The sequence below is a fragment of the Stigmatopora nigra genome, chromosome 22 (assembly GCF_051989575.1).
Source record: "Stigmatopora nigra isolate UIUO_SnigA chromosome 22, RoL_Snig_1.1, whole genome shotgun sequence".
In the NCBI taxonomy this organism is placed as follows: Eukaryota; Metazoa; Chordata; class Actinopteri; order Syngnathiformes; family Syngnathidae; genus Stigmatopora; species Stigmatopora nigra.
In genome coordinates this window covers 7,650,262-7,677,144 of record NC_135529.1, presented here as the reverse complement: position 1 = coordinate 7,677,144, position 26,883 = coordinate 7,650,262, and the positions used below count along the sequence as shown (strand labels likewise).

The 26,883-nt window shown below is 37.5% G+C and overlaps 3 protein-coding genes across 7 annotated transcripts; all 3 read right to left on the bottom strand.

The window, feature by feature from the left end:
* Positions 1 to 244: 244 nt before the first annotated feature.
* Positions 245 to 13,689, bottom strand: LOC144215411 (lysyl oxidase homolog 2B-like). The gene is made up of 14 exons (XM_077744321.1): positions 13,154 to 13,689; positions 11,520 to 11,864; positions 11,181 to 11,356; positions 6,624 to 6,835; positions 5,958 to 6,174; positions 5,591 to 5,774; positions 4,117 to 4,268; positions 3,545 to 3,712; positions 3,134 to 3,299; positions 2,647 to 2,887; positions 2,262 to 2,377; positions 1,791 to 1,927; positions 1,596 to 1,707; positions 245 to 1,064 (listed from the first exon to the last, which is right to left on the bottom strand). Exons 2-14 carry the CDS (start codon positions 11,851 to 11,853, stop codon positions 994 to 996), a joined length of 2,286 nt encoding a protein of 761 aa, XP_077600447.1. The 5' UTR covers positions 11,854 to 11,864; positions 13,154 to 13,689; the 3' UTR covers positions 245 to 993.
* Positions 13,690 to 13,758: 69 nt separating this feature from the next.
* LOC144215413 (lysosomal membrane ascorbate-dependent ferrireductase CYB561A3-like) lies at positions 13,759 to 17,541 on the bottom strand. The gene is made up of 7 exons (XM_077744328.1): positions 17,399 to 17,541; positions 17,021 to 17,251; positions 16,451 to 16,655; positions 15,128 to 15,336; positions 14,745 to 14,899; positions 14,494 to 14,662; positions 13,759 to 14,406 (listed from the first exon to the last, which is right to left on the bottom strand). Exons 3-7 carry the CDS (start codon positions 16,635 to 16,637, stop codon positions 14,380 to 14,382), a joined length of 747 nt encoding a protein of 248 aa, XP_077600454.1. The 5' UTR covers positions 16,638 to 16,655; positions 17,021 to 17,251; positions 17,399 to 17,541; the 3' UTR covers positions 13,759 to 14,379.
* Positions 17,542 to 19,914: 2,373 nt separating this feature from the next.
* LOC144215412 (uncharacterized) lies at positions 19,915 to 25,468 on the bottom strand. 5 transcript variants are annotated; one of them, XM_077744322.1, is made up of 10 exons: positions 25,377 to 25,468; positions 24,000 to 24,150; positions 23,724 to 23,852; positions 23,512 to 23,623; positions 23,279 to 23,430; positions 23,071 to 23,160; positions 22,792 to 22,820; positions 22,473 to 22,700; positions 21,792 to 21,828; positions 19,915 to 21,101 (listed from the first exon to the last, which is right to left on the bottom strand). In XM_077744322.1, exons 1-10 carry the CDS (start codon positions 25,398 to 25,400, stop codon positions 20,806 to 20,808), a joined length of 1,248 nt encoding a protein of 415 aa, XP_077600448.1. In that variant the 5' UTR covers positions 25,401 to 25,468; the 3' UTR covers positions 19,915 to 20,805. The 5 variants fall into 5 exon arrangements, with proteins under 5 accessions (XP_077600448.1, XP_077600450.1, XP_077600452.1 ...); XM_077744324.1 differs by having other exon boundaries at positions 21,792 to 21,825; XM_077744326.1 differs by having other exon boundaries at positions 22,638 to 22,700.
* Between the last annotated feature and the right edge of the window lie 1,415 nt (positions 25,469 to 26,883).

Genomic DNA, 26,883 nt, shown 5'->3' with positions numbered 1-26,883 from the left:
TGTTGGTCACAGCGAACTTCGGGGGGACTACTGCGATTATATTTTCACAGTAAAACCCCGTTTTTTCGCGATTTTCAATCGATCGCGGTTTTTAGCCTTTCGCGGTTTTTGTTGGTCACAGCGAACTTCGGGGGGACTACTGTGATTATATTTTCACAGTAAAACCCCGTTTTTTCACAGTTTTTCATTTAAACTTAAGCAATTGATCCCAGAAAAATGTGACAATCAGTTAAGAGAGAACATCAAATTTGAGTTTGCTCTTTATCTTCATGAAAATGGAACAAGTATTGCAAATATTTCTATGCCTGGTTCAAGTATATGGTTAGTATACAAAATGTAGCTTGTAAAACAGGTACTGTACCCTCAGAAAATAGAGGGCCAGTTTGATAGCACCATAATACATGAAATTCACACAGCATTGTACAAAACGAACAACAATTTAAAAAGAGTCTTTATATAGGGAGAGAGTGGATTCTATTGTATCATTTGACACACTACAGTCCACAATGATGTTCTACCCCAGCTTTGTAAAATATGCACACTGTCAAATTACAATTAAATAGAATAATTCTATTCCATCTAAGATATATTTCCTTTGACAATTGAATGTACTAATCATTTTTGCCTAATTATCCGCAGTCCCTTCAGTGTAGAAAAAAAACCTTTTTTTTGAGTGTGTAGACAGAGGCACAGCAGGCCGGAAAGACTCTGTCGCCTTAGCCTTCTTGTTTAAATGACACACTACCGTGGAGGTGTTGCTCTTTTTCTTTCAGATCCGTACGTTCAAGAAGAGACACCCTGATGTTAGTTAAACCCTTGGAACTTCTAATCAAATTCTGTCATTTAGTGTTAAATGGCTCTTGCGGGCAGGATGGTAACAAGAAGACATGAAGGACAAGGCTGGCAGGAGGGACGCACCACAGATGGAGACTTGTGGTGGCAGTGGGCTTTCTGTGGTTCTCCCCGGTGGAGGCTGCATGGCTCGAGGGCTTTTTACCTGTGAGTGACCTGATTATTGAGGAGGCCCGGGAACGTTTGCTCTGTCTCTGTGCTTAATGAGCCACCTAGAATGGAAGCAAAGATACCAACATCAACTTTCTTCATTAGAATACAGTGAGTATTTTGACCCCATTTTATAGGCCGATATATATTCAATCCGACTATCTCTCGCATGGCATGCGGGTAATTTACTTTGTGAGCTAAGTTAAACATTAGTGTTTAAAACTGATTACATTTGTTTATTCTATATTATTGAGTCAGTAGTACACAGGAACCCTCTAACGGCTCAAATATACCACTTGTGTATGATTTGAAAATGACACCCAGTTTGTCATCAAAATTCAGTATTGTGCATTTATTTCATATTGCACAATGGTATTATGTTGACCATGTATTTTTTTCCAGTATTAAACTTTACGAGTTTGTGGTTTATTTACAATAACCAGAGGGGAAAAGTTAACTTAGTTAACATGAAACCATAATAAAGCACATTGTTATTAAAAATCCTAAAGTTCTTGGGGCTATCTTTGTACGGGAATAGAATATATATAAAATATAATCCTGGAATATTTTACAATAGGATTCTTCATATTTACCATTGTGACAGCTGTACATCCACACGCGATGACCGTCATATCGAAGTCTACACTTCATGATGTTATTGGTGTAATCAGTCTCAGGTACCTCATAGTTTGGATTGATTATTATCTGAAAAAATGAGATAGAAGAAAAATGTTTTTTTACATTACAACAAAATTACATGACACGCAAAAATGATCTGTAAAAATCACCTGGAAAACATAATCTCCCGGTTTAAGGTCGGTGATGTCGATCCACTGGCAGTCAATGTCATGCCGATACGTATCCCAACAGCCGACAGTGATACCCTGCTCTCCAAAATTGTCACATTCATATCTCTTTTCGATGCCTGCAACAACATAAAATAAATAATTATGCTGCCTAGCCACCAAGTTTCAAGACAACAAGTTTACAAATAACAGAGGACATCATATATAATATTCACAAGAGCAACAACAACAATTCGAAAGCTAAATGAATTATTTACACAAAAATAGTGTCATTTATATGTTTTCCACTTGAAATGCATTTACAGTTAGTTTTAAGAATTAGCCAGGAAGCATTAATTTTGGCCACTTGGAGGCAGCATCTCCCTTCGAGCCACATTTTGAACTGTTTGGGCTGGTGAATTGTGTCAGAAAAGTACCGATCTTAAATAAAGATTGATAAATTTTCATTCTTACCTTCATCACACTCTGAATCCTCCAGACAAAAACTTGCTTTGTGTCCTTGTGCCACTTTGGTTCCATTCAGACTGAACAAGTCATAGATGGTAAAAACCTCCATGCTGTGATAATGCCTAAGCAACACACAAAAAATATAATCAAAATAACCATGGGTACAAAAAACAAATCCCACACCTATTTTGGATGATAGCCTTCAAGAATATAAAAACTCAATTTAAAACTTGGAAATCACTAACAATCATACTGCATATATTGTAAAATCGTTTTAGGTTAAATATTTAAAAACATGAAGATTTACTGTTTGAGCACGAAAAGAGTATCGGAGAAAATTCCTATTCTTTAGCCACATCAAGTAAACTCTGACCGGTCATTGGGAACTGACCTATGACAGTCGTGCCACACCCAAGCGTGTCGTCCAGCTTTGGGTCGGAAGTCGGACTGGCCGTTGTTGTGGATTTGGGAGGAGAAGCGCAGCAGTCGGCGGTAGGAGTTGGCAGGCATGTCTTTCGAGGTGGAGGACAGGCACTCCTCTTCAAATGCGCACTGCAGCATGAACATGGGACGGTCCTCTATGTAGGTGGTCTGCTCCACCACCTGAGGGTTCAGTACCAGGTCAGGGGCCGCTGGTGAGACAAAAAAAATGTACACAAAAGAGCATCATTACATGTGATCTGATACACATGACGTATCAAACGATGGCAGAGATCACTGTTCTGACAGAAAAGGTCTGAGTGTAAAGCTGTAAAACATTTTAAAAAAACTAAATATGTATATGGGAATGGTTGCAAATAGTCAATCAACTGAAATGTACTAACAAACTAACCAAAAAACTAACCAACGCAGTAAAGCAAAACAATTGTCCGTCTTACTCTCCGAGCATGAAATTCCAGCGGCATTGCGTCCATTTTCGTTGGAGCAGCTCAGGTGGGCTCCGTGGTGCAGGCAGTGGGACAAAGACATCTCGGTACCAGAGCAGCGGACTCCACTCATGACCACGTTGTCCGAACTCACACCGCCTTGCCAGTACGAATTCTCCTGTTGAGGCAACAGTGGTGGAAAAAATAAAGGTTCATAAAAACACATCACATTCAGCTTTGGCTTTGACATTTTTCTGTGATTAACTAAATTGCAGGTCAATATGACAAAACCACATTTTCAACCTAGTAACAGATTTAAATTATTTCCAGAGTCAGATTTAAATTTTTGAAAACTTATTTTAGGTGAAGTAAACTTCTCTTGTGATAACAATGTCCTTGTTTCTCCAACTCTTTTGACCTTACCTGTAAAACATTGCTAGCAAATCCCAAGCCCAGCTGTCGGCAGACAACCATGGCCTCCATGGTTCCCCATCCCTCGCTGCAAACGGTGCCCCACACGAGCGAGCCGTTCTTCTCCACCATCACCTCCACACGACCCTCAAAAGGGTTTCGACCGCCACTCAAACGCAACTAAAATCACAAAAGAAGAGCGACAAAGTGTCATGTTTTAGTATTGAAATTGCACCATAACCACAAAGATTAAAATCATTTCAATTTTTGTTTTTACAATGATTTAAACAAGGGATGAAACACTTAACATTCATTCATTCTTAATACCGCTTATCCTTGTCAGGCCCGAGGGGTGCCGAAGCCTATCCCTGCTGACTTTGAGCAAAAGCTAAACCGTAAATGCTCGCCAGATGGATAAACATCAATATCATTTTCAAATACTTCTAAAACACCCCTAGGAAAATACAACATCCCCCTCACCGGCGAGCTATTTTTAGAAACGAGCCCCGGGTAACAGTGGCGGCTTCAAATCCCTTTTGTATAACAAGTCAGTGAACGATATTGAAATAAAATGTGAGACTCACCCTTTCCTGAAAACCCATAGCGGGAACATTACATCTGACAGCTGCATCTTCTTCATGGCTGCAGTCCACAGACTCCTTGTTGAATGAACACTCAGTAATAGACTTCTCAAACCCGGTACACTCCACTTCATTCATATGTACTGGGCCCATACCTTGTAAACAACAACATAAAAACAATGTTTTAAAAAAGTGAATATTTCTTTACATTTCATTACAAAACAGTCTATTTCCAGTGTATAATTCAACATACCATATTTTCACGACTACAAGGTGCACCACATTAAAAGGCGCACTGCATCATAAGGCGCAACCTCAATGAATGACACATTTAATTTTTTTTTCCATATATAAAGCACACTGGATTATAAGGCACCCTGTCTATTTTGGAGAAAAATTAAGACTTTTAAGTGCGCCTTATAGTCGTGAAAATACAGTATATGTAATGAAACCATTTCACACATGGATTCATCTGTTTTTAGTTTTTTTAGATATCACCTTAATATATAATTAACACACCAAAAGAAAATGTTCCTGTTTAGAACAACCCAAATTTCAGCAGCCAGCACAATTGAACACTTTAACTTTGTATTACTTTTCAAATCTAATATTTTATTTGGAATTCTCATGACAGGTAATATTAGAGTCTATAAACCATATGTGCTGAGTTGGAAAATGATATGGGGTCAGGGGCACATTTACATTTTTCCATGGTGTAAGTGGGCGGCTTTGAGACGCCAGAACACACTTGATATACCAAGCGGTTGAAACATTTTGGTGTCTGGAAAGGAAGTCTTTCATTGGAAGCCATGATTACAGAAGTGGTGGGTTACTCACGTAGATTATGGAATATGTCTTTTAGGCGTTCTTTTTTTCCGCCAGCTGGCTGTGGTGATCTGATTATGCCGTCCGTATATGTTATACCAGTGGCAGGCTATGCTTTTGGGGATTTTGGCCGTCAAACTAGCGTTTAAAAGGGAATTAGGGTTTCAAACTATTAATAAACATTTAACTCATCTTCAGCAATACTTTTCCAAATTGTATCTCAGCCAGTTTTGTTTAGTCATTCATTTTCTGTACTGCTTATCCTCGCAAGGGTGGAAGGGGTGCTGGATGCTATCCCAGTTAAGTATAGGCAGCAGATGGGGGGCACCCTAAATTGGTTGGCAGCCAATCGCCAGGCACAAGGAGAGGGGAACAACCTTTCAGGTTCACATTCATATCTAGGGAAAATTTAAAGTGTTTCTGCCAGTTTGGGGAAAAAAAACCACTGAAGAATTGTAAGTTATAATATACTTGGCCAATATCGAGGAATATTTAGTTTAACAGAAGTTAGTAATTGTGCTGGGCGACATGCAATTGTGTGGAGTTGATTAAAATGTATTCACATTTTCATTTCTTTTATCAGTCATAGTTGTAACCTTGTTCACAGGAGTGCATGAGTATGTATGTTCTATGGTCCTGAAAAACAACGTACCTTGCCCGAGGCGACCACCAGAAAGGGCCTCGATGGCTGTCCCGAAGCCCAGCTCTCGACACACAACTGTAGCAGACTGCAGGTTCCATTTGTCATCACATATGGTGCCCCACTCTCCATTTTTCAACACTTCCACACGGCCCTCGCCTACTATGGCGCCGCCACGCACACGAACTATGGGTTGCTAAAACAGAGAAACATTCTTTCAAAAGATGCAACCATCTTACTGAAAAAAAAAAACACTGACTAAGACAGAGTTGGATTTAATTGTACAAGTAAACACGAGCACAGCACTGTCAAACACACACTACATCAGTGGTGACACAAAAGAGCCTGTAGCATTTTGATGAGTGAATTGAGATTGTACCTCTTGTTTGAAGGCCTTCCGGAATCCGGTCGTAGACGATGGCGCGAAAGCTCTGCCGGGGACACAGCTCACCACCACGGGCAAGCCTTCAGCGCAGGTTTCGTTGGACCCGGCGGATTCGTCCCTGCCGAGTTTACAGCTGGACAAATGAGCCTCGGTACCCGTGCAGTTGACAGCAAATTCCCAGTATGTGGGCTTTCTCCTGCGGGCAAACATCCTGGACACGGAGAAGCACAGGCATTAGTTCTAGATGGCTTGAACACATTTATATCCCATATTCCTTTTCAAAACATCATTTGCCGAAACTGAAAAATCTTCATCCACAAAGTTACAACAAGGAATTGCTTGTCAAATGTCAATTTGCATGTAACGTTATATAAACAAAACAACTTATTTGATGTACACTTTTTTAGGGTAGAATTGTAAATATGCATTTGGCTATCAATGGTCCAGTTGAGTTTGTATTTTCATTGGCCCGCTAAAGAACACAAGGAGTTATAACAGATTATGATTATTATGAACATCTCTGTGTTTTGAAAGAAAATAAAGAAGGGGGGTTGTTCTTGCACAAGAAAAGTGTATTTCAAAATGATTACTTGTCGTAGAAATAGCCAAGAGTGGTTTGGTTCTTGCACCTGAGGGATACACACACACCCACGTACTCACTTGTAGACTCTGGCATTGTATTTCCTCTCTCCAGGGAAGCCAAACATGCCACATATGACCCTGCTGTTTAACTGGCTCCACTCCGTGTTGCAGATCTGCTTCCATTTACCACCATCTTTCACCTCCACATAGCCCTCAGTCACAGGGATCCTCTTGCGTAATGATGACAAAATGGCTCGAATACGCACATCCTCCACTTGGATATCCAGGTTCTGCAAAGAATATGAAAAACATATTAAAGAGGACCAAGTGACTAAAAGTCTCCCACCTAACTCAAACTCATCCACACCCTTCATGAGGAGAAGAATTATAGAACATAAACATATGGACATCACACATGACCTTGTCTGCCGTTTTACATAATACACAATAAAACACCCTATTTCCTATATAACACCTCAGCTATGCCCTCCCAGCACAACATGTTCAAACATTTTCCAAGTAAAACACCTTGTTGCAATTCCCGAGGTAGCATTACCGCTGGATGCCCTAAAACTACAACTCTTTTGCAGTGTGGAAATCAGATTTCTCAGATGTTCTCCTACGCCCAAAAATGAGACATTTAGCCACCCAAAAAAAGAAAAGAATTACAAACACGTGTGCCTTGTTTTGTTCAGCCACTCTCCAGGGATAAGGGCCTTTCCTGTGTCTTGTTTTAGGAGAAACTAGCACAGATGGAAAAGCCATTTCAGGGATGAAATGATGTGAAGGTTCTCCACCTTGTAGAACATAATACTGTTAAACTAACCCACCAAAATATACTAAGAACTTACATAGTTTATCAGGAAAAGAAACTGAAAATATATCACACAATCCCTATTACTACCTCTCTTACATGTGACCATGTCCCAAATTCTGGTACATAAGGTGGACAATTTTCCAATGAATAAGAGAACAGAAGCTAAAAATGTTCAAACAAAGAATTGAAAATGGCTAATTTTACAGTAGGCGTGCAAAGGGGGAAAATATGACCCGACTGAATGCTTTCTACCACACACACCACATATCTCACAGCTTGTGGGGATAAGATATCCTTCACAAGAATGACTGCTTGTAGCCATGACGGCATAGGATGAAAAAAAGGTAATGCTTAAACAAGCTGTAACTAACTGGAATTTCCCAACAATCAAATTGTTCTTCAGCCATTTCTAGATTGTTTTCCAAGATGAAAAGTGGTCATTTTGGTTAACTATACTTAAGTTTTACAGAAGCAATTACAGTCAAAAGCAATGAAATACAAATGTACAATGTAACATTAAACGCGACATAGTTGATGTTATTACAAGATGGGGAAATGACCACTCTGGGGGTGGAAAATCATATCCTCTTTAGCCATTCTTACAACAAGCAGTGTTCCTCACTTAATGAATTTTTAAATCCAGTTGAACTGATTAACCAGATGAAACTATTTTGATTGCAAAGACCGCCTCAAGAAAATGACATGTTCTCGAAAATAAACTTGTTAAACCTGCCGGTAGACTTTTAATAAAATATTTTTTTCAAACGTAATACTGCTGCATGCATGTGATGTAGGCAAGTATAAGTAAAAATAGTTCTATGAATAATCTTCAACTGGTAAAATCTGTTTTCCATTTTAGCGCAGGTCACTACAGGGGTGTAACTTAGCAAAAAAATGGATATGTCTCCAGAGTACTATATGTTACATGGAGGTGTAGCTGTAGTATGGGGCATCATCTTTGTTCGGACAATAAATGTTCTTGGACGTCACATGCCACGGCAACACGACAGCCTGAATTTTTCACTGTGAAATATTGTTGGTGTTCAAGTTTTTGATGGTGACGCACCTTCCGTCCATAACTCTTGTGCAGAAGATGAGTATTTGCCAGCAAAAACAGAACATGCCGCTCGTGAACATGTGTTTCCAATAATGGGCTTCAGCAGCTCTCAAAAACAGCAGAATAAACTCATAAGTAGGAAAAATGGCATGCTATTAATGGGAAGCCACCCCAAAGTAAATGCCTTTAGGTTTGTAACTCTTGATTGTAAATTGATACCAGTGTGCCTTCACATAAAAAAAATTAAAAAAACAATCATATGTGTATGTATTTTTTACTGTAGATGCAATGCAAAGTTATGATTTATTTGTAGTTGTTTTGTTTCTGAATGGACTGCTAGCAACCCGTTTGAAAAACCAATATGTTGGCAAAGTGGAAACAGATGTTTCCAAAAGCCTTCACCAATGTAAACTACATCTTATAAACAACGGAAATTGTTTTCTTTATCGACATTAAAAGCCACAGCTACTGTACCTACGTCAAATGGTTTTTTTTCCACATTGCTTATATGAACATATGAACTAAGAAATATTGACATTATATGTAAACTGTATTTTGAAGGCAGTGGCTCAGTTTAAATTTGATCCATAGAAATAGTAGGACCAAAAAGACAATCATTTTTTAAAGCTAAAACCAAACATAGTTGGTTAGGTTTGCAGGGAGTAAAGTGGAATATTTGGATTTATGTCCTCAGGAGAAAATGACCTAAGGCAGGAAAAAGTGAGGTCCGTACACACCATGAGGTGACTGTGTAATTTTCCCATAAAGTGTGTGTGTGCGTGGGAGGATAAGGAAAAACTGCTGACAAACGAAAAAAAAAAAAACATAAATCAATTGTGGTTGCCTTATGATTCCTTAACCTTATTTATTTTTCACTGTTTGCAAAATGTATAAATGTTTGGCAGGTTATAGTAATGTGATATATTTTCGCTGATCTTTGTTTGGCCAATCAAAAGGTGTCCAGAAAAGGCATTTTTACAATATTTTATGTAATTTTTTGTGTATTACATAATATTTACTACTGTCGTGTTTAATAAAAATAATGCCTGTGTTGTAATTTAGATTAACATTTTACTTTGTCAAATGTCAAAATATTTTATATACTGTTCAAACGATGGACTAAACATAGCAAACTGGTCAAAGTATAACTTCAATAATACAATATTTGCATGCAATGATTCAAATCCAAGAAGACCATCAACACTTCATACATCACTTTTCCATCCATTGGAAATCTAAACACACTTTTTTGGGTCATTTCCACAGTTAAAAGTTAAATAGAGTGACCTACGATGAGGAATCTAACCAAAATAAATAATACTATTCATGTTTTCAGACAAAATTGAATGGTTTTCATGCTGCATGAAAGACAGCACTGCCAAACACGTTTCATAAACTCAGGAATTTCTAGATGTTGGGAAATCTTTGGAAATAGAATGGAATGCGTGCTCACGAAAGTTCCCATTGACCAATTATGCATCATGTTAAGCTGCAACATAAATAAACACGCACCAAAAGATGAATACTCCAGAGACAGTAAACACTGACTGTCGGTTATTTACTGTTGGTTTTTCCTGTGATAAACACACCCAGTGTCTTACATGGGAAACTTTTGTGTAGCAACACAACAACCAATTCTTACAGAGGTTCAAGATTCAACACCACCTAAGCAAATTGAAAAACTAAAGGCTAACACTGAAGAATCTGACCGCATTAGTGAAAGGTCAGCAATACATGTATGCAAGGATTCACGTTTCACTTTCCTTTTAGCTCATTATCACAGTATTTTCCTTGTTTTCTCTCATTTTCTAGCAACAATACTGAGATAAACCCTTTTTTAGAAAAGACTGCGGTTCCTTGACATGCTCCAGGAGTCCACTGATCATCTGATTCCACAAAAACCCACAATTACTATACCATCCCACCACCATTACACTCCAGAGTATAGCTGGGTGGCTCACCAGGATACAGCTTGCAGATGATAATGCAATGTGCATGGGGCCCAGATGTGTGAAATAATGGAAACGCTGAATAAGACTTTCACCACCACCCAGCTTGACTTCAGACATGTAAACCTCTTGGGAAACCATTACGTCAACCTCTCTACATTTAAGATAGAAGTATACTTATTTCTAAAATGCAGTAAAACCTTCCCACCAAGTATTATGGTCAATGATGGAAGAAAGGCATAAATACTAACATTCACATAGGAAGCCCCAGCTGCATTTTTTCATCTTGACATCACAGTCTGCATTCATGAGTCATGTACAGTGAAGAGAAAGATATTTTCTTTCCTGCTTATTGTTTAGCTCAGAAATCAGCAGGACAACTCTTGACAGTGACATGTGCCAACACCTAACAATTACAAGCTAAACATGACTTTCACTGATACACTCGCCTGTCAACCATGTAGAAATTACTGTTATTAAAACTGCGAGTCAGGGTTTTCCAATTGACCTCAAGTGTTCAGAGCTGTTTAAAAGGCAAAAGACGATGACCTGCGCATGTATTTAAATTTTCCACATCAGCCCACTCATCTAAGAGGGGGATAGATGTCTTCAATACTTTCAAAATGTCTTCTTCACAGACCTAAACAATTTAAATGTTTACTTAAATGTGATCTCAAGCCTAACTAATTGGCCATCCAGTCACTGCCAGGTTATTCATAAGTCCTTTTTTAAATCTCTCCCTATATATACATAAAATAAAAGATTTCATCACATGACATCAAGAATTCTTTGAAATAATGATCAAGCTGTACCTCCACATGATTAGGAAGAATGTTGATAAATTTGAATCCAGGGATCCTCTTGTCGCTGCACATGACTCCAACATCCTCACTGTGTTTACAGTCGGAAACACCGATCCCATTGGAGGGGCACATTGCCAAAGTTTTTTCTTTGCCAGTGCAGTGGAGATTGTCAAACCAGATGGCCCCTGATGGGATCAAAATAAATATTCATTAGTGTCACCTTGGATGTGTGTGTGTGAAAGAACGAATGGAAAATGGAAAGTCCCCCCGAAATTTATGAAACACATGCACAGATTTCGAATCCAGGAAATATTCTCAATACATTCCACTATCTTCACAATGAAATACCTTCTCCTTTCCCATATTTTGCAGAGGGTGACCATGAAACAGCTTCCAAGTACCCCAGTTCCCGGCAGACGACTTGTGCAGCGTGGATCGTAAAGTCGTCATCGCAGACCGTCCCCCATTGGTTGTTGTAGAAAACCTCGACACGACCCTCGTTGTGTTTCCTCTTGTCTCCTGCCAGCCGGAGCTGAATTCTGGGTGTGTCAGGTGTTAGCTGAGGAGCAGAGTACAACTCCTGCTCTGGTCCGGGTGGGTACCCGAGGTGCTCATACTGGGCTACGACCAGTTTTAGTAGCGCTATTAGGGCGCAGCAGGACAGATACTGAGAGCGCATCATTTTGGTCAGACCTGAAGAGGAAGAAAAAAAAAGGGATATTTTATTCGAATGGATTGTTTGGGTGAAAATTTTCAATATTAGTTCTACATTGGTGAAGCACAAAACAATTTCATGTTTTAGTACGTACAGGCATTGCTTTTTTGGGTTTTGTTTACTCGCATCTTGTGACTTTTTTCTGTCTCTGGTTTGCTTCTAAAGCTGAACTTTCTAAGATTACCTAAAGCTGGACTGATGATAAGAAAATTACAAGGCTTTTCCACTATTGAAAAGCAGAACATGCACTGAGTATGTTTCCATGCAGGCAAGCATTTCATTTAAGATATTTGAACTTTTCTAGATCCCTGCAAAGGAACCTTGTACCCTGTAATTTTTACGGATGTAAAAAAACATATTTAGCTCGGAAAACTTTGCACTCTTTCACTCTTCAGCACTACTTTTTGACAAGACTAGTGCACTTCTAGATCAGCAATAAAAAAAAAATAGGGGGGCCCAGTTATATTTGTTACCCCCCCCCCTCCTCACTCAGATTTGTTCAGCCACTGTGCAAAGGAATGGTCATTAAAAAACAAAAAAAAAACTACTATGACGTTATAACCTCAGATTTCACATTCCAATAAGTTGACACAAAAGCTCAACAGCTTCAGGGTTTCTATTTTGCTTCAGTGTAACGTGGCAGTGGTTGGATGCACAAGTGGAAAGAAACATTTAACAGTAAACAGATGGAAGCTATCTATTTTCCAATAATTTGCAACATTTTGGGAGGAAACATATAGATAAGTGTTATGGCCACACCCCACTCCAAAACCTGGAATAAAACCATCAATGTTACGAAAGCATTGTTCTCCATGAGCCAGAAGTCTCCATAATAGATTATATATAGGAGGGTCAAAAGTACATTGCATTAGGGTGTCAGCTGTTTGCTCTCTTCTTTTTACTATTATTTTTTTCGGCCAATATTTGAAAATCTAAACCAAGTGTCAATGTCAGCCAGTTTAGTAACAAACAATAATTATCATCATCATCATCATTAATAGGGCGAATGTGTTAAATACAAAACCTAAAATCCATGTGAAAAAAAGAGCTTGGATAACTAAGGGAATAATCCATGTTGGTAGAAGAAAAGAATATGAATAAACTAAAACCAGGCATTTTAGTAAAAGCAATCAAAAAGAGTTGGTTCTATTAGACTCCTAGAATCAAATGCATTAAATAAACCCCAAATGACACATCTGAATATCTATCATAAATGCAGCATTCCATTTACCTCCTTATGTCTATTGACAGACTCAGGTAAACTTACTTTGCGACCTGTCCAAGTTGAGCAGGCTGCGTGCGGTCAGAAGAAGCCCAGTGTGGAAAAAAATCTGTGAAAAAGTATCTTCTTGTCCTCTACACTTTTAGTCCCCTTCTCTGATGCAAGTTCCAGGCTTTAACCCGGACCCGCACCCACTGACAGTTAACTTTACAATGACCTCGCTGATGATGGCCCGGGACGTGAAAGAGCGCACGGAGACGCAAGATTCAACAAAAGCGGAGCAGCACAGTGAACGCAGCAATGGTGCCTTCAAAGGCCGTCAGGAAAATACCAAGTTTTCCGGGAACAACATTAAAACTACATCGGCTACCTCTTTTACACCAATAGGAGACTCAATCCCAGGACAGCACTGCTAGACACAAAATTATTCTCACCCATTGCTGTTGTTAACTTGGGTGATGATGATAATAATTCGCTTTCAAAACCCGAGATGTGGACAGAAAAAAAGTGCGTGTCTACAGTAGTTGGTACGGTAATATGACCAGATGCAGGATGATGCATTCATAGTTATGAAATTGGACCGTTTACATCTCAAAAACTACAACTACTGCTACTACTGTTACTACTAATACCACATTCCTCCATGCTAGTTACATTCATCAGACTTCTAATTTTATTCCAAAAACAAACTTACATAAACATTAACAGATGTCTGGTGTTCTTTTTCTCCATCATTGATGCAACACAAATAGTGAGACTGATATGGGAATTGTAGAGAGGCAATGTCTACAGAAAAATCATACTATTTCATTACTTCTAATCTTGAGCATAACTTGGAATGATGGATTCAAAATGTATTTAAAAAACAAAATTTAGGGAGAAAAAAGATTCGCAAGTATTTCGATGGCGGATGAGAATGCCACAAGAACAACGAGAAAGGACACCAACTAGAATCAATGTGTATCTTTGCTTCCACCTTGTGTAAAACTATGGCAATCCGGAGTGATTCCAGGAAAAAATGTAACTAAATTCAATTGTACTCAATTTAAATGACTGTACAATATTTGTTTTCAGATGATTAGGGAGACTAACCTCAAGAAACACTAATTTATACACACAATGACTCAAATGTTCATATAGTCTACTTCTCAATTTATCACAAAGTGCTCCTTGTTTGTACATTCTTGAACCAAACCCATTTATAAAGCTCATATGCTTTGGTTGTATTGAATTCCCTGATTTAACTTTGATCACAACAGACCGCTTTTCCATCATTGATTATCTTCTTCAAGCAACGGCTGTAGAAAAATGATAGAACACAGATCAGACGTTTACAAAATCAAAGATTTTTTTTTTAAGTGAATAACCTGCGATGTTAAGCTCACCGTGTAGAACACATCTGCAGAGTCATTTTCCGGCCGCTGCCACTCACGATTGCTCAAAATCTTGAAGACAACTAACCCGAAAGCAATAATTAAGACTCCTAATGAATTTCCCAACAAAGCCTCAGCAGGAAGCTGAGAATATGGCTTGGACCCATTGGTATTTCCTTTCCTATAAAGTGGTTTAAAAACATTCAAACCATCAACTCTCACGGATATGATACGGGCAACTAAAGGAGGCGAGGTGTACGTACAGAACAAAGAATAGTTTTTCATTGATGCCAGAGATACAGGCTGCAATGCTAAGGGTCAGTAAGCACCCTCCAATCCACACATGTTGAGGTTTCAGGAGTTTACGCAATGGACCCGAGGAACAGGGCAAGAGGAAGACAACCATCCCTGCAGCCCACTAGATAAAGACAAATAATCAAAAATTGCGTTAAAACTTGTTTAAATACGATTTTTCGCAAATTATTCTTGTCTTTTCCATTTAAGAGAAATATTTTTTCATTAATTTAAAAAAAAAATACTGTCCCGTTATGCTGTTTATACTAAAAATGGTAAATCCGAGTCTATTTAAAGGGTGAAACTCTCATGATGTGCCACATGGGAGTTTAGTATAGTCTTAGAATTTTACCTGTGTTGCGAAGAGAACTACAGTTGTGATTCCAATCCAGCTGTGCAGTGAGTATAAATTTGGGATGTTTGCTGCATTGTGATTGCCAAAAACAGCACAAAGTCCAATCACTGAAAGGATTAGTGAAAGCAGCATCAGCATGGCATGCAGCATCTTCCAAGGAAGTTTATTTTGTCCCCAAGTCAGGGGAACTCTGTACAACACAGCTCCTGTGGGGGGAAAAAACATTGTTTTGTGTTTCAAACACACACAAACAGAAACAGCTTGAACATTTTTTGACAGTAAATGATCACTGCTGGCTTCTTCCAGTTCAAAGTGGTTTCCATTTGTGAGTTTCAACATGGATTTTCCCATTTTTATGAACTTAAAATAAATAAATAAATATACATATATAAATATATATATATTAATAGCGGGAAAAATGTGATGTAGTGAATATGCAATAATCGAGGGATTACTGTACTATTCTATTCTATGTATTGCAGTCCACTGCAGTGATTGAGTTACAAATATTGAGTATTTAAATGTAGGTTGTAAGAGCCTGCCAATCCAACTCTGAAAATGATAACTTCAATTGAAATAATTGATCCCTAAGTGAAGAATGTTTTGTGAAAATTGAAGTCAACCAGAGTCACAGAAAAGATTGTTGGTTAATTTTGGAAGCTGCTCCCTGCAGTATACTCTGCATAATTAAGGCCACAATTTAGCATCGGGGATTCTGTTTTGCATGATTAGCGGCATTAAAAATGGGTAGAGAGATGTCTGCAGGGCATCGTTGCAGTTGTGTGCGAATATTGGCATATTAGCGATCGTAACCTTAAAGAGCATCACCAGAGCAGCAGGTGTCTGCTAATGGTGATGTTGCTCTCAAGTGAATTAGTCACATTATGAAGCACTTTCTTGGAACAGAAAATAAATACATTTTCCTGGTACTTGGTCTGTTTTTTTTCTAATTTGAACAAAACAATTGATGGATAAGTTCTCCCTTTTGGTCTCTTTTTTTCATAATAGGAAGACAATGTTCATTACTTTTGTGTATGCAGGACTCACTGTAAGCAAAATTTAAAAAAAATTAAAAAAACGTCAGTAGCTAGTGTGACCACAGTTTGCCTCACATAGTAAAACTAAATTATTTAGCAGAGATATCAGCCATGTCTCACATCCTCATCATCATAAGTTAAATAAGTGCCTATAATATGGAAGACTATATTATGCTAATTCTAAATGCACTGTAGTCCGAGTGAAGACAAGAGTTGTGAAAAAAGTTAAATACTGTTTGCAGCCAAATTGAAATCAAACCCAAAAAATAAAAAAAACACTGACCATTCCCGTAGAGCACCAGCATGCCTGTTGTCATCAGGACTGGGTGCCAGTTGAACTGAAGGGAAGAACCATCCCAGGCAAAACCGCCTCGGCACTGGCTGTTCCAAATGGATACAGTCACCACGCAGGCCAAACCCAAGCACATGCACAGACCGTGCCACACGTAAAAGCGGGAAGTGGATGTCATCTTGGAGAAACTTGCAGACTGAGATGAAACGGGAAGAATAGTATTGTGAAGTTTATGCAAACATTGCATCTCTGTTTGACTAAATATCACGTAAACATCATTTGATCTGCATCACCATCAATGGCACCGAATAAGATCAAAAATACTTGATAAAGGCTCAGAGTTAATATGTTGGACAAACTTTATATTGTTTTAAATAGAATTTAAAGGCTATGTAAAAATAAATACAATTGCATCAACCTGGGTTTTCAGTTTAATTCATCAAAATCGTGTAAAATAACAAGAAAACGTTTTTTATTAAGATTAACTTCATTTGACAAACTTATCTAAATCACAATATATATTTTATTAATTTGATGGTTTATTCATAAAATGATCCTTACCTTGTAAGCAGAAGCTTTGAAAGGGCGATCGAACCTGCTACTCTGCACAACTTTTTAAAGATCGCTAATCATTTCCTGCACTCATGATCACTGGTTGATGTTTGACCAACATGTTTGCTCTCACTTCACTTTTACTAGGAGTTGTAGTTTCGGTTTTTCACGATGTTGTGTATAAAAGACGCCAAATCGAAAAACATCCGATTTAGAAGGAGTTGCATCAACTTTCTGCACCTGCAACCAAAAACCATAATCAGACAAGAAGGGGGAAGTGCTTAAAACAAGTAAACAAACCACCTCCTCAATGTGCCAGGCCAAATTACACAAATCAAATCGTAGAATGATTTAAACACAGTACTATGAAACAAATCGATCGGTTACCTTTGTCGATATAAGAATCGTAGATGACAAATATGTATTGAGTGTATTTTAGTAGGGAAATGTTTGCATGTGTTTCTTGTAGGGCAAATGTCATTTCCTTATTGACTTCTTCGGTACTTCCTGCCACTCGCGCAATGCCTGCTGGTCCGGAGATAAGCACATTGAGTCAGGCGACACACTATCATCATCGTGCGTCATTTTGATAAGAATTACGGCCCAAAACAGGGGCGATTTTGCTATTACATTAGCAGATAGAAATTAATAAAATTGCATTGACGTCCAATTAATTTGTGAAGTCTGAGGAGTACTACTGAATACTGATCTCTTGCCATTGACGTATCTAGACGTCCATTCTATTTTAACTGGGAGGAGCCAGCCTCTCCCAGCCAAAGAGATGGGTTGTTATTATTATTATAATCATTATTTTTTTAAAATATATCATAACATCAGTATCTTAAATAGTAGCTAAATACATGTTCATACAGGGCCAAAGTACACGTAGCTACAAGGTGTTATCAGTCAGCGCCACCTAGAGACGACTTTTGTAAGTTCTCTACCAATAACTAGTGGAAGGTGATCAAAAACTGTTGTAATGGAAACACAATACCAGATTTATAGTCTTAAAAATATAATTTTGAATAGTTTTTACTTCAATAAATCTTTCCTCAAGCAAAACTATCATGGATTCTAAAAAGGTTCAGAAAATGAGAGATATATATATAATATATAAGAAACAATTCAAAGAACCATAAAGATGTAGATGCAAGCCTATTTTTTGAATAATTGAACCTTTGACATGAGAAATAAAAGCTACAGGCTTGATTTGAATGGCATGGTAATCATGGCCTTCAATAAAAATCAGGCCTCCTTCAATCAAAACCCATGATTTTGAAGCAGCACTGCCTACAGTCAGTGAATTGGATATAATAGAGTTGTGATGTCATTTCAGTTATTATTATTTCCCTGTGCATAGCAGACATTGGAATGGTGCATTTTTTCATTTGTAATGGTGGACACAAAAGGAATCCATGGATAGAAAGTGGCAGTGAACTTACAGCTCATATTTCCAGAAATAAAATAAAAAAACAAGCCAATCATGACTGCAGTTCAACTAAGATTTCCTTTATATTCCCTTTTTTTTGACAGGAAGATTAGACCAATATGAACCCCTGTTAAGACTTCACAAAGACTGAACAATCAAACCAAATGGAATGAACTGAGTTGCAGCATAAACTTGAAAAACAAAGACAAAAAAAAAAAGAATCCAAGCACAAAAGACAAAAAAAAATAATAATCACCCTTGTTCCGGAATGTATTCAATATTTTAAAAGCCGTGAGCACAAACTCAGAACCTGGAAACAAAATACGTGTCACGGGCTGGAATTAAAGCTGTGAATGTGACCACTGCGGAAAGAATGCAACTAACAAACAAATAATAATTGGCAAACTCTACAAAGGGTAGAGAAGATAAAATAGTTTTTTTTTCAAGTAAAAACAAAGTGCAAAGTACAACAGGGAAATGGGAATATAGTGTAGAAAATGTATTGATCATGCTGAAAAGTCATATAATAATCTGGTGTCTGCTATTGCTGTGCTTGCATGACTTGCAGAAATTCTCATTGGCAACAAATGCATGAGTGCAACGTACAAATCACAACTTTCATTTTAAGTAAACAAAACAGAAAAAGGGTGGATATGAGTCATACTTCCTTGCACCTGTTTTCTCTGTGAACAAAAGACAAATCTTGGCAAACACCACCTTTTTGTTAGATAGTATATATTAAGCAAGCGCCAATCCAGTCATTTTATGAGATAATATTTGGAGTCATTTGATGAGCAACACCAATAAACACTCTCTTTGTTAATGATATACGTGTCATAAATGAGATTATTCAACTGTCAAAGGCTGTAATTGAACCTAATTCAAACATGTATCACTATCAACACAATTTCACACATCTAGTATCAAGAGTGCAGCAGAGCAATGGCATGATTCAAGTTGCAGACAAATTGTAGTATTACAGACATCACAACTTCCCAAAACTCAATTTAGGGAAATATTCATAGAACTAATAACGGGCCGCCCACGCCAAACAGCGATAAAAGAAAAACACTCCCTTCAATAGACAAAAAATAAAAATAAATCCAGGATATCTGGGAGCCGTTATCAATATCTGTGAGTCTAATGAAAATCCCAGGATACAAAGGATATAGTTGTCATGTTCACTCTTGGTCAGATAAAATCGAGTAAAAAAAAGTTTTGGAGTAAAAAACAAAAAAAAAAAAACAATCAGGTATTGCACCACATCAACATGGAAAATTACCCAGAGACCTGTTGAACCAATTAGATAGTCGAGAAAGAATGTGGCAGCGTGCCGTTCCCTTATGACTCAACACCGGTTATAAAGATACACTCACTTTTAGTGGCACGTTCAAGTTAGTGTTTCAAGTCTTTATCAATTTGTTAGGTGTAAAGTTTGCATAAGGATTCTTGCAAATGTACAATCCCACCACAGTTCAAGCTCATGGAACTTTTATTATTCAATTGATACTTGGACAAATTTTAACAGCAGCGTTTGGAAGACATCAAGCAGTAAGAAATGTATACAATCCAGTGTTAAATGGTCAATAGATTAGACAAGTGCCAAATCATATGATTACCTTCCACTTCCATGGCAACCCGAGCAGTAACAACATCGTATAACTTAAATTGTTAACCAAAATGCCTTGATAACTTTTCTCCTTCATTCTATGAAATAATTCCCAAATTTCAAACGGATGAAATAAGTAATACACAAAATAAGTTACATAAAATAAAATAACAATTGCCTGTATGTATTGAAAAGTTAATGCAAATACTTCTTTTCAACATAGGCATAACATTAACAATTATGGTGAATGGTATAATGGCCATTTGTCACATTTTAGTGAAAGATCCATACATAGTAGTTTTCATTAAGACACTGTATGCAAATCACAAAGTTAGAAAAGCCAAAACTCTACAAAACCAACGAAATTGTCCAAGACAGACTTGAAACTGTGGCATTCAAGAACTATCAAGTAAAAAGGACAATTATTATTAACTTCACCATTTCCATTGTCCATTTTGCCCGAGAAAAATAAATAAAATCATTCCTGAGGCATAATAAAGAGCACAGGGTACTTGCCACTGTAACTCTAAAATAAATTGAACAAAATTCTTGATAGTTAAATGAAATGCTTTCAACAGCCATTGAAATTCAAGTTATTGTAACGACCATATCTTTGTTCGATTTCTCATTGTTATGAAACCACAACACTCCCTAAAAATGTGTTCGGTGTAGCATAAATAACATAACATGGCTTCACTGGTTGAGAACTATTGTCCCAACATATTTACAAAATTAATCTACATTTTGGAGTCTAAACTATAATGACTCCTGTAAAACGTAATGCCCATCTGCCAAGGCTTTCTCTTGGATGGACTCGGCTGTGTGCCTTTGGTCAAGGTCAAGTAAGGCTTTGAGGAGGTCATTTAAATTTGCACATTTGCCCACTTTCTCATACCAAATGCCAAGTAAATGGTCAATCCGATCTTCATATTGCATATGCTCACAATTCTGGATAACGTTGTTGCTCAAGTTTAGTTCACGGAAGAATCTCTTGTGATGATAGGAGCTGATCTCCTCGAAATAGTGGAAGCAGCTCCTGAGAGACTGTTCGCCTGCGAGTAAAGTTAAAACATGCAAATTAAAATATCTGACATTGAAATCAACACATTTACTTTACTAATCTGTTTAACATTTGGTAGGTTTTGTATTTGTTGGTGTACATTATTCCTAAAAGAAAATAGTAATTTAGAGAGATGAAAGAAAGACATCAAAAGAGTATGATGTCTTTAATAATTTAGGTTTAAGCTTTAACTCTATTGCATTAGCTTATTTGAGCAAAGAATATTCATGAAGTGATGTGTATTGCTGTTTCATAGTGTTCTATAAAAAACAATATCACCTTACAATGGTTTGGTCAGGCATAGGCAGCAAATTTGAAAGACTTCATGAAATACTTATATAAACTTAAATAAATACACAACGACAATCCAAGCCATTAATTCTCTTTTCAACTGAATCCATGACAGATCATAAGCAATTGGCTAGAATTTGGATAAAACAACTAATATCTACACAAATATTGTCTTTTCCCTTTTTAAATGTCAGTACTTTAGTTTTTCCATTAGAAAATGATTTAAAATTGGATCACAATATGTTATTTATAAAGATCTAATCAGTTATATTCATTCCATTTCTCTTAGAGCATACTGAACTAACAGGTTTAAGAATAAAGAACTGTCCAAAATCTGCAATCCACAATAACATTCCATTTAGATTAGTACAAATTAATTGTTAAAACTCACCCTTTACAGGAATTAGCTCGGGGAATGGCTCGTACTGCTAAAAAGACAACACATGACACATTATGAGTGTCAATTATGTTGCTTAGTGAAGTAATTGCCAACATTTGTTTATCAAGCAGGTTGAAAAAGAAAAGTTAATAGCTAAGAAAGGAGAACCATTCCAAACACAGAAAATATATGGAGAAAAGTATTCAGCCTAGGAACCCGCAGAACACATCTAACCCAAAACCTAACAGTATGTATAGGACCTTATCTAGAAAAGTACCTACTTCTAGAATCCCCATCGAAAAATGGGGAGCTTCATTCTGATTGACAGCTCAGTGCCTACTCCACGTTGTAGTAGGAACTCAACACTTCCAAACTAATAAAAAGGTACATACCTACACGTATACGCACACAGATAAGCACTCAGCAGGCATCCCATTTCTCACAGGAGTCTTTAAAGTGTGCAGTTTAAAAGGCCACTTAAAGTGACAAAAACACAACATAATGAAGGAAGAATTAGATGTATTTGAAGTAGAAAGCGCAACTACTCAATTTGAAAAAGCAACAGGAGCATTAAAAGTAAACATCAAAAAAGGATTTCTAAGGAAAAGGAAGAAGAAAAGGCTTAGTGAAGTGCAAAGAGACATTGGGAAAGGCAAGATGGAGCAGGAGCAGTGCTGTGTTAGTGGCTCTCACCCTCAAAATGGGCTGACTGGCTTTCAGGTGGGCTTGTTGAGCAGGTTCAGAATAGGCAAGGGGCAGGGCGGTTAGATTGTGCTGTGAGTTGCTGGCAGAGCTGTTGAGGCTTTCACACAGCGCCTGACACTCATCCTCTTTAGCAGCTGAACTCTGAACGCTCACCCGCGGCGGACTAAAGATCAAACTGAGGCCTCCCATCCTGTGAGTGTGTTCAGTCTTCCCCTCCTGCAGACAAAACTGGCATTAAATGTGTGCCTCGAAGTATATTAAACTCTAAATGACTCTGACGTTAATTGTGACGAGAAAAGAAACGCACCTCAATTTTTAGCCCAATATCTTCAGACCCTAGGAAGAATACCAACAATTATGATCAGCCAAATTTTTGCATTGCTTTGTAAGGAAAATGAAATGTTTAAAAATGTAAAGGGAAGCATTTTGATTTATATGTAAGAGGATTATAACTTTAAAAGTGAGTGTCAAATTGACACTTCATAAGTGAGAGTTGTTTTGTTCCTTTGAATGTAATTATTTTCTGTAGCTTTTTTTCACCGAGAAATGCCATTTTGAAACAAAGATAGGATTTCATTTGACATACCTCCTGCTTGTTTCTTTTTCCGGATGTATATATATACGGCCCCAACTACTAGTAATAAAACACTGATGATGACTGGGACAGCAATGGCAACTGGAAGAGAGAACCACATAAGCACCATAATTCAATGAGTGACTATTCATGACTCATCAAGAGTTTGATCAGCAAATATCAGAATTTGAAATGGGCACAAAATGTACTTTATATTCACCATATATTGCATATTTATGTTGTTTCCACAGAGGCGATTTTAAATCAAATTTGCCTTTACCTGGCGACCACTCAGAAGGCAAATAGATTTTCTTGCACTCTGTGTTTGAGGTAGCTGTGCAGTTCCGAACGGCCTTTTCATCCGGATCACACCTAATGCAAAAACAGGCAAAATCGGCAATAAATTCCAATGACTTGTATCTCTCAATAGTGAATAAAGAGTAGACAGGTTACCTTGAACACTTCTTGCACATCTCACATGCTTGTTCAGGAGTACAGAAGCCTCCTTCTTTGCACTGGCAAAGATAATTTTGAGTATGGCTGCAAGCCTGGACAATTTCTTGATCTGCGACACCAAAATAATAATCATTTGTAAAAGTTTGAGTGCGTATTTTAGTTTCCGAATCATTCTTTTCAACAGTAAAAATACACCAAAAAAGAAGTACCTGGACGACACTTTTTGCAACCAATACATCGATGAAGATGATTGGCATGCTCTGTGTAAGTTTCATCTTCACATTGTTCGCACTGCCCCCTTTCACCTGGCACGGTACAGGCTGATTTCAAATGGGTACCTGAAATAAATAGTAACCAAGCGTCCAAGTCAATTTCCTTTTAAGGGAAAACATGTCCCTCTGCACTTAGGTGAAAGACTTGTTATTTGCGTGAGAAACACCAACAGTGTCAGTGTGCTAACACAGTTGAGCTTTCATTTGCCTTACCAGCTGGGCAATTTTTGCAGCAGATGTTGTTGCTCCAGTACTCCCCATCTTTACAGATTACTTCCTGCCAGCTTCTGATGTCTCCCAAATCAAGGCCAGTAGACGGGAATGGGACAGTAAACACAAAAGACAAAATGAAGACACGAATCACCTGCAAGAAAATGAGAGTGCCTGTTTAGTCATTGAACCAGGTAATTGTACCCTGTACCTCTCAACAACATACACTGACCATAGAGAAACAGACTACAGTGGATTAGGGGTGTACAATTATCTTCCAAGTGATAATCAAGATTTTCAATCAATATTGGAATTCTGATTGTGAGCCGTAACTAAGCAAAAAGTTCTGGTAAACATGGGGATTTTCAGTAAATAATGTAAACAGTTTTTGCTAGAAAATTAAACTTTTAAATGATTGAATACATGTTTAGTTTAATGTTATGTTCCCTAAATTGGTGACAACTGTGACAATCTATGACAACGGATGTCAAACATTTCCAAGGAACTGATTTCTAGCCATTACACTCCATATTTGGCAAATTTTGTAATGCATTTTATAGCAGGGTGCATTTTATGGCAGGGTGCATTGAGTGGCGCATGAATCATGCCTTATCTTCCTGTTGGTTTAACACCTGCTCATCAGGAAAGTCTAACAATGGTAGATCTAAAAATTGGGAATGATCACTTATACAGATAAGCTTTGAGTTTGGATTTGTAATAAAAAGTTGGCCAAATGAAGTGGTTTTAAGTGTGTTGTGTGGGTTATGGATATTGGCTTGATAAACTTCCAAAAAATGTTGCAGCAATCAATTTAAGATTTAAATTACATGGATTTGGACTGAATACTTTTGAAAATAACCGTCAGGAACTGATGGTAGATACAATATAAAATGCTGGAATTGATGTAACGATCAATTTACTCAAAAACACGCGCAAAGCCAAAAATTCACGACTTCTAGGATTTGGTGAAGAACTTGTATAATGGGAACCTATAACATTCACGACGTTTATTTTATTTTATCTTATTTTATGGGTAAATGAATGAAATGACTTTTGCGAAGGAGTGAGGAATTTAGCAAGTCGTGATCGGGTAGAAAATTTGGCATTGAGCCGCAAACAAACTTTCTGGAAAGTCCCAAAGACTTGGAGACAAGTCTGTGTTTCACCATATTTTCTATCTACAGCGTGAAACACCTACAAAAAAGAGTCGATTTTCTCTTTTGTCACAATCGCAGGCATCATTCATAATATTAAAATAAGCATGGACGTGACGTTGTTTTTTGATAACGACAATCTAAGATAGTACAGTAAAAATCCGAGTAATACTCAACAATAGGAATTATAAGATGTTGCTCTAAAGAAGATGCAAATAAAACTTACCATAAATGACAAGGCCTTTTTCATACTTTGCTTATTTTTCAATTTAGAATCCAGAAGACACAGAGAACCGCCAAGAGAACCGCCAAGCTCGAAAACTTTCTTTAGACTGTTAAACCGGAAGTCAACAGGTGGGATATGAATTAACTTGCTTGCGTCATAATGGGCGGGGCCATAAAAATGGAAAACTAGAATTTTAACAGACATTACACACTTGTGAGCTATAACTATATCTGCTTAACATTTATAAGGCAAGTGAGTATATTTGGTGAATAAATTGTAAAATATTTATATATTTTTTATGAATCTACACTGAATTAGAATATGAGTTAAAATTAAATTTAAAAATTGGTTATGCGATTGACTGGGAATCCTACCTCTCTCAGCGTGGATAGGGTACAGCACCCCCTCAAAGAACATTGTGAAAACCCTTGAGATTTTGAATGAATGAATACTGTTTAAGGCCCATTAAATGCTCTATGGAAATCATAACTTCTCATTAAAACCAACAAAGACTTTCAAATTCTAGGCCTAAAGAACAACTCTTGTGAAAAGTAAATTGTATTTCTGAATTTCTTGAATTTATCTTCTGATAAACGCATAGTCGCAGTGTAGACTCAAAAACATAACCAACTTAATGTTAGGTTTTGAAAAATAACATTCTCATGTGCCAGCTAATATTATCTGTGGAGCGGTTGCCTGCAGCGACCAGATATGTGACCAAAAAAGGAAAGGGCGGACTAAAGAGGCCACCTTTTGCGCAACCTGAAATAAAGTTGTTGGGTGTTGGCTACTCTGTATGAATGATTCCATGATTTGCGTTGTAAACATGGAGTGTATCTTAAAGAACCAGGCTGTGACCAATGGGACTGAAGGTATTCACACCCTATTTGGTAACCTGAGACTATATGTACAAGTTAATATATTTATGAAAATACCATAATGGCACTGCTATTAAATAATCTTTCGATCCATGCTGCACCACTGCATCTTTTCCTGTTTTCATTTTTTTTCCTTGCACAGTTTACTCATGGGCAAGTTGAGCCAGTGTTTTAAAGTGATAAGGCAAGTGGTATGACAGAAAACTGTAACTCAACGGACAAACAAAGTCAATTTGTCAAAAAAAAAAAAAAAACGGGTCCGTTTTATTTATTTTACATTTATTTCCAAAAGGTGCCATATACATTTGCAAATCCTACTGTACAGAAAACATCCAAAATGTCCATAATTCAAGATCCAATATACCACAAAGCTGCCCAGGCATTACCAAACGTTTGATGTTTAGCACTAGAAAAGCTCTGTAGCCTATTCACTGTTATAGTTTAAATACAATTGAACTAAGACCTTTAAATGTTTATCGGCGTTATCCCCCTCCCCCCCCTCCCCCCAATCCCATGTGAACTTTACGACATTCACCATTTACAGTAGTTTAAACAAGGCACAAGAATAGTGATATGAAGCCACAGGCCATGCGTGCAGCAAAAAAATAAAAATAAAGATAAATAAATAC